At 48.1% G+C, this 7,209-nt stretch overlaps 1 protein-coding gene and 12 non-coding genes across 13 annotated transcripts; 1 reads left to right on the forward strand and 12 right to left on the reverse strand.

Annotated features, from left to right (window-relative positions):
- On the forward strand, nt 1-2,691 carry Pmar_PMAR013551 (2,5-diketo-D-gluconic acid reductase A, putative; the record flags this gene model as incomplete). The annotated part of the gene is made up of 5 exons (XM_002764588.1): nt 1-193; nt 989-1,147; nt 1,753-1,889; nt 2,165-2,319; nt 2,594-2,691. Coding segments are annotated over 5 exons (742 nt in total), but the record flags the coding sequence as incomplete, so codon positions are not given.
- A 1,124-nt stretch (nt 2,692-3,815) lies between these two features.
- Pmar_PMAR013552 lies at nt 3,816-3,887 on the reverse strand. The gene has a single exon. It is a non-coding gene; the product is annotated as a tRNA-Cys (tRNA).
- Nucleotides 3,888-3,969: 82 nt separating this feature from the next.
- Nucleotides 3,970-4,041, reverse strand: Pmar_PMAR013553. Its single transcript has one exon. It is a non-coding gene; the product is annotated as a tRNA-Cys (tRNA).
- Nucleotides 4,042-4,123: 82 nt separating this feature from the next.
- On the reverse strand, nt 4,124-4,195 carry Pmar_PMAR013554. Its single transcript has one exon. It is a non-coding gene; the product is annotated as a tRNA-Cys (tRNA).
- An 82-nt stretch (nt 4,196-4,277) lies between these two features.
- Nucleotides 4,278-4,349, reverse strand: Pmar_PMAR013555. The gene has a single exon. It is a non-coding gene; the product is annotated as a tRNA-Cys (tRNA).
- Nucleotides 4,350-4,431: 82 nt separating this feature from the next.
- On the reverse strand, nt 4,432-4,503 carry Pmar_PMAR013556. Its single transcript has one exon. It is a non-coding gene; the product is annotated as a tRNA-Cys (tRNA).
- An 82-nt stretch (nt 4,504-4,585) lies between these two features.
- Nucleotides 4,586-4,657, reverse strand: Pmar_PMAR013557. The gene has a single exon. It is a non-coding gene; the product is annotated as a tRNA-Cys (tRNA).
- Nucleotides 4,658-4,739: 82 nt separating this feature from the next.
- Nucleotides 4,740-4,811, reverse strand: Pmar_PMAR013558. The gene has a single exon. It is a non-coding gene; the product is annotated as a tRNA-Cys (tRNA).
- Nucleotides 4,812-6,488: 1,677 nt separating this feature from the next.
- Nucleotides 6,489-6,565, reverse strand: Pmar_PMAR013559. The gene has a single exon. It is a non-coding gene; the product is annotated as a tRNA-Cys (tRNA).
- An 82-nt stretch (nt 6,566-6,647) lies between these two features.
- On the reverse strand, nt 6,648-6,719 carry Pmar_PMAR013560. The gene has a single exon. It is a non-coding gene; the product is annotated as a tRNA-Cys (tRNA).
- Nucleotides 6,720-6,801: 82 nt separating this feature from the next.
- On the reverse strand, nt 6,802-6,873 carry Pmar_PMAR013561. The gene has a single exon. It is a non-coding gene; the product is annotated as a tRNA-Cys (tRNA).
- Nucleotides 6,874-6,955: 82 nt separating this feature from the next.
- On the reverse strand, nt 6,956-7,027 carry Pmar_PMAR013562. The gene has a single exon. It is a non-coding gene; the product is annotated as a tRNA-Cys (tRNA).
- Nucleotides 7,028-7,109: 82 nt separating this feature from the next.
- Pmar_PMAR013563 lies at nt 7,110-7,181 on the reverse strand. Its single transcript has one exon. It is a non-coding gene; the product is annotated as a tRNA-Cys (tRNA).
- Nucleotides 7,182-7,209: the final 28 nt, after the last annotated feature.

Consider the following 7,209-nt stretch of genomic DNA (forward strand, 5'->3'; position numbering starts at 1 on the left):
AGGCAGCATCCCAACCTTCGGGCTGGGCACATGGCTGGCTAATGATGGTGAATGTCAAGAGGCTGTCAAATATGCTCTACAATGTGGATATCGATTGATCGATACAGCGCAGATGTATGAGAACGAGGAGGAAGTTGGACGAGGCGTTGTTGAGTCTGGCGTACCGAGGAAAGATATTTTCCTTGTCACTAAGGTGGTACCGGTTTGGGACTGCTGCTGAGGCCTCGCTATCGATTCAGTATTAGTTCGATCTTGAACGACAGCTTTAAGGGAAGTGTAATGTGATATACTACACACAAAGTAATTCCATTAGTATGCTGCACATTACTATATAATGCAGTGTGGGAATATATGTTTGGTTTCCTCAACTCAGCTCGTAAATTTCCTCACTATATTATGAAGAATTCACACGATTTTGGGTAGAAGTGTACGAAAATCAACGATAATGTCTCCCAAAATTTCCCCAAAATTTCCCCAAAAATTCCATATTTCCAGCAACACATGTAGCTGACCATGTGCCTATATTCCCACACTGATATAATGTGCAGTATAGTGTTTACTTATAGTACCTAGTGTAGTTCCACTTCGTATATATCCTTCGTGAGATCGAATTGATCGGCAATAACTGGAAATTCCAGTCTGGAATAAGTCTTATCCAGTATGGATTTAATCCTCAAGCGAAATGAGGCTTTTACTGAATGAGAGCCTCTGATTGTGAATTGAAGCAATGCTGTAGTGTGGTAGCAACTGAGGAACCTGTAGTAAGTGAGACGGGATAGGACTATACTCGATATCGACGATTGTGAATATCAAGTGGTTTATAACTGTTGACCGCCTAGTCTGCCATGTAGTGATCTGTTCTGTCATACGAAGTCGTGCAAGGTGAGTTCGGTAGTCCAAAAAGTGAGGGTTTACTATAATGTAGGGCGGTGAGAAAGATTGAGTTCCGAAAATGGCTGTTGGGAGGCCTTCGATTGGTTCCAATCAGGTTAATCAACTGAACCATGGTGAGCACGCCACGAGGGCTAGCATTGAGGAAAGCTTGGCGAAGCTGGGAACGAGCTATGTGGACTTGGTGCTCATACACACACCTGCCGGGGGAAAGCTGGTGGAAACTTGGTGCACACTGAAGAAGCTTCGACACGAGGTAGGAACAGATCGATCGAGCGTTGGATGTAGTCAGAGTATAGAAAACTCGGAAAAGGAATATTTCTGATGTTGTTGTTAGAAGTAGTATTTCTGGTTGATGTCGCGTCCGGATTTGTACGGGCCAACTGCTCAACCACTAGATTATATAACCATGGAAATAATATTCATTCTTTTTATTTGCTCCGCGTTCCGGGGGTCTAGTCAAGCCTTGAATTCCGAGTGTTGCTTGGAGATAATGTAAGCAATCGTTCTGCATTGTAATCCACAAAGCTGGCCTCGTAGTTGAACTGCGGTCCTCTTATTTTCCATTCAGCTGATCTCCTATCGAGCAGTTCATCAGCGGTGAAATACTGTCGCAGTGGCCTGTCTGAATCCAGCCTTTCAATTCATATTCTAAAATGGGGTATCCGAGCTCCGATTTATAAAATGCTAGTTTGCAGTCAGCGTCTCTGTCGCTGATTCATATCCAGCCACGCGATAACCACCCTGCAGCTAGACCTGAGATTCCACTCATTTGCGATCGGCAACTTCTGTTACTTCCTTGATCAATGCGAAGCTCTTTATTTGTGCTACTGTGAGGGGTGGAGCATTCGTGCGTTTCAGGGTAAATGCCGATTCATTGGAGTGTCTAATTTTGGGATCGAGCAAATTGAAAGTCTTGTCGAGGCTACCGGTGGCGAGTATCCTGCAGTCAACCAAGTAGAGCTGCACCCGTGGTTGCAACAGAAAGAGCTAAGGAAGTGAGTCGGGGCTCTCTATTGAAGATGTAGCAATCAACATGTTCTCGACGACTCAGCATACGTCCGGGATTGTGAACCGGTCCCTTCTGCTCAGTGTTGGGATATATGCTTGCTTTCCTCAGCTGGGTTCAGGAGTTCACTCGATCGTAGCAGTCTTATACAATTTGGGTAGGGGTGTACGGAAACCACTGAGAATTTCCGCCAATTTTCTCAGAATTTTCGTATGATCGCCAACACACGTAGTTGACCATGTACATTTTAATACACCGCTTCAGGTACTCTGACGAGCACGGCATAGTAATTATGGGGTTCTGTCCTCTAGCGAGATGCAAGATGTTCGGTTCTGAGGAGAATAAGGTCATCCAGGATATAGCGGTGGCTCATGGAGTACAGGAAGCTGACGTCTGCCTTCGCTGGGCACTACAATCTGGTACATTGCACGGGTTGGAGGAACAGTTGTTCAAGATTTCTACTTGCGATATATCAGAAGCGGAGTGTCATTCCCAGCTTGGAGTCTCATCGTTGAGGTATCTGCTGCTCATATTGATACTGTTATGGCTCGCCGAATTTAGCATGCTTGTAGTAGCTAAGTCGAGCCTTGTGGGTAGCGCGGTTCCGCCGACGAAATTTGTCGATCAAGTTTTACACATCTTTCGAACGAATGTGTATGGCTTGATTGCTGGGGGATGTTCTACTGATGGTAGGTATAGTTACCATTCCGAAGACTTGCAATCTGAAAAGGGTTGCTTCGAATATGACTGTAGTTAGTTCGTTTGAACTCACTGATGCTGAGATGACGAGAGTAGCAGAAGAGGCCGACATTGGTTTCAAAGCCAGCAGCGCTTGCGAGGCGATGAATCTTGACTTCTCGAAATATAGATAGGATTTGTTTTCTCACCTATTGATCAACAAGTTTCACTATCAGCCACGTTGGATTGTTGAATGTTCGAGAAAACATCTGCCGAATCTTTTCGGGTTTCTTCCAAGTACGCTTCCTCAACATGTATTATGTTTTATGATCTTGCCAAGAAATCAACTCCACTGGTAACTCCGATCATACCATATCCGACAACTAATATGTATGATATGCCTTGCCGTGTGGAGATCGGATAATCGGTATAGTGCAGCCGTACAAGGATGAGGGGCAGATCGATCAAGATGTTGTCGAACCTGGTGTCTTGAGGTATGTTGCATTGTTACGATGCTGTTAGCAGCTCTGATTCCGCTATCGATTCTTCGTTCAGGTGATTCCAATCTCGAGCTATAACCGTAACCATGGCCTATCCTATTCCCATATGGAGCTGCAGTATGATCACATCCCCTGCTTTTCTGCACCAGGTGAGCTCCATCGAAACTTGCTTCATAAATCGTGCTGTGCATGGTATTATGTCGTGCACAGCACGATGAATGACAAAAGAAATAAAGGAATGGAATATACCATCGGTATATTCACCATGTCCCTGAGCACAAAAGAGGCCAATTGCCACATCAGCATTACAACTGAAATCCTCTGACGTCTCTCCGAAACACATCAAGGGAGTTTACGCGCTAAAATCTGTCTGCTATTGTCTCCTCCGAATTCCTTAAACGTGATTTGTGATCTATTTCCTCTCGGTAAAAGAGAGTTTCCCAGTCGCATTTGGGGCGAAGTGGGGAGGGTCCCACGAAGCCATGTCACGTCACATGCCGCGAGCAACATATTCGGACATGGTCAGGTGAAGGCGATGAATAGTCGCCATTTCCGAGTATGGGAGTGACACATTTGGGAATTTAAGGTCACAGATAGCAATTTCCGGACATGTTGTGTCCACCAGGTTGATGATTCGTGAATTGAGATGAATTGAGATGGGGCATAGGGCGCGCCCGCATTTGTAACCCCAGCCAAGCCACAGGATGGCTGGAACAGATGTTTGGCGATATTGATACAGGGCGCGCCCGGATTTGAATCGAGGACCTGCTGATCTGCAGTCAGCCGCTCTACCACTGAGCTACACACCCGTGATCGTTGCGCAAATTCACGTGCTTGTAACCCCATCCAAGCCACAGGATGGTTGGAACAGATGTTTGACGATACTTATACAGGGCGCACCCGGATTTGAACCGAGGACCTGCTGATCTGCAGTCAGCCGCTCTACCACTGAGCTACACACCCGTGATCGTTGCGCCAATTCACGTGCTTGTAACCCCAGCCAAGCCACAGGATGGTTGGAACAGATGTTTGACGATATTGATACAGGGCGCGCCCGGATTTGAACCGAGGACCTGCTGATCTGCAGTCAGCCGCTCTACCACTGAGCTACACACCCGTGATCGTTGCGCAAATTCACGTGCTTGTAACCCCAGCCAAGCCACAGGATGGTTGGAACAGATGTTTGACGATATTGATACAGGGCGCGCCCGGACTTGAACCGAGGACCTGCTGATCTGCAGTCAGCCGCTCTACCACTGAGCTACACACCCGTGATCGTTGCACAAATTCACGTGCTTGTAACCCCAGCCAAGCCACAGGATGGTTGGAACAGATGTTTGACGATATTGATACAGGGCGCGCCCGGATTTGAACCGAGGACCTGCTGATCTGCAGTCAGCCGCTCTACCACTGAGCTACACACCCGTGATCGTTGCATAAATTCACGTGCTTGTAACCCCAGCCAAGCCACAGGATGGTTGCAACAGATGTTTGACGATACTTATACAGGGCTCGCCCGGATTTGAACCGAGGACCTGCTGATCTGCAGTCAGCCGCTCTACCACTGAGCTACACACCCGTGATCGTTGCGGAAATTCACGTGCTTGTAACCCCAGCCAAGCCACAGGATGGTTGGAACAGATGTTTGGCGATATTTATACAGGGCGCGCCCGGATTCGAACCGAGGACCTGCTGATCTGCAGTCAGCCGCTCTACTACTGAGCTACACACCCGTGATCGTTGCGAAAATTCACGTGCTTGTAACCCCAGCCAAGCCACAGGATGGTTGGAACAGATGTTTGGAGATATTTATACAGGGCGCGCCCGGATTTGAACCGAGGACCATACTTCTGAACTTTTCGAGCTTCGAGGCTCGATCTCGAATCGATTCGGTCCCAGAGGTTATACAATCGATTGGTCCAATATCGATACCGGTAACCGAGAATCGATCTCGAATCGATTCTTTCGATTTAGGGACGCCGGTTCGATCCAAGGCTCCGGCATTTTTATGTATTTTCTATTTCGAAAAGTTGCGCACAATGGAACCACTGAAACCCGGCACCTGCTCATCCGCGCCCCTAGATTCGTCGCCCCTAAGGTACTCAATCCGCCCCTAAATTGCCCAATCCGCCCCTAAATGACTCGTACCGGCCCCTAACTTTTCAAGCTACCCGAGCGTCCCTGAAGCTTCACTGCAAGCATGTCACGTGGCTTTGTTGACTGCCATGACATCTTGAGGAAAACTCATGTGCATCACGCTTGACCTTGGCCATCTGAAAGATACATGTTCGAACTTGACCAGCCACTGGCTTGAACGTTTCGAAACCTTGGCCGACGCAATGATCAATCTAGTTTCACATCGTTGTGTTGAGCCGTGCTATCTACTGACTTTGCCCGTCTCAAAGATACATGTTCGAACCTGACCAACCACTGGCTTGAATGTTTCGAAACCTTGGCCGACGCAATGATCAATCTAATTTCACATCGTTGTGTTGAGCCGTGCTATCTACTGATCTTGACCGGCGGCCAATGGCCGCCCTGAACACGTACTGAGCGTACTGAGCTCCACCACGTAACTACATTTATTAGCTAAGCACACTGGTATGGGTCACTGAGATAGAAACTGTGCCATGTATGTCAGTCTCAGAGAAGCTGTAACGATAGCGGATGACTCATCCAACTTTAGAACGCATGTGGCATATTTGAGCAATTTAGGGGCGGATTGAGTAATTTAGGGGCGGGGCGAAGAATCCGGATTTTTGAACCTATGCTATATGCGATAACTATTAGAGTTATTAGGCTACTTAGTAGCCGCTACTAGGGATATTGAATTTGCGGTGTGGATTATGCTCAGAAATAGTATTTGGATAATCTTCTTCTGAATTACCGAAGAACAATCTCGAGGGTTCGTCGAGGCTCGAGGCAAAAGCGCAATCTGAGTCAGATTATCTGACCGAACCCGGGGAATACCATCCTTCCGACCCGGGGAATCGGCATCTGCAGAATATCTGGCTGTCGCCGCAATTGGCAGCGTGCCACAGCGAAGCGATTCGCCTCGGGCGAACAGCAAGGTCGTGCGCGGATATTCAGTACCTCGCTGATGGAGTCTATCCGAGTCAGATAATCAGACAGCCTCCCAGTGCCTGTGGCTATCAACTGAGCGGTCTAGCCTCGACCCTTACTTTTCTTCTCGTGGAAGTGCTTTGCTAAAGGCATCCTGAATTGTTGCAATAATATGATAGGTGCTGTAGACCCTATAAGTAACTCTCAATGCTGACGTAGAAGAGCATTTCAATGAATTTCGAATTTCGAGGTGGATCGATTTCTCGAATCGAATCGATTCGTCTGCCCGCCGCAGCATCCTCGATTGATTAGCACCGAACAATCGATCGATTTTCGATATCTCGATCCAATCGAGCCTCGGTCCGATGTATGCCGAGGACCTGCTGATCTGCAGTCAGCCGCTCTACCACTGAGCTACACACCCGTGATCGTTGCGGAAATTCACGTGCTTGTAACCCCAGCCAAGCCACAGGATGGTTGGAACAGATGTTTGGCGATATTTATACAGGGCGCGCCCGGATTCGAACCGAGGACCTGCTGATCTGCAGTCAGCCGCTCTACTACTGAGCTACACACCCGTGATCGTTGCGAAAATTCACGTGCTTGTAACCCCAGCCAAGCCACAGGATGGTTGGAACAGATGTTTGGAGATATTTATACAGGGCGCGCCCGGATTTGAACCGAGGACCTGCTGATCTGCAGTCAGCCGCTCTACCACTGAGCTACACACCCGTGATCGTTGCACAAATTCACGTGCTTGTAACCCCTGACAGGCCACAGGATGGTTGGAACAGATGTTTGACGATATTGATACAGGGTGCGCCCGGATTTGAACCGAGGACCTGCTGATCTGCAGTCAGCCGCTCTACCACTGAGCTACACACCCGTGATCGTTGCGAAAATTCACGTGCTTGTAACCCCAGCCAAGCCACAGGATGGTTGGAACAGATGTTTGACGATATTGATACAGAGCGCGCCCGGATTTGAACCGAGGACCTGCTGATCTGCAGTCAGCCGCTCTACCACTGAGCTACACACCCGTGATCGTTGCGAAAATTCACGTGCTTG

Source organism: Perkinsus marinus (genome assembly GCF_000006405.1).
Source record: "Perkinsus marinus ATCC 50983 genomic scaffold scf_1104296976934, whole genome shotgun sequence".
NCBI lineage: Eukaryota > Perkinsozoa > Perkinsida > Perkinsidae > Perkinsus > Perkinsus marinus.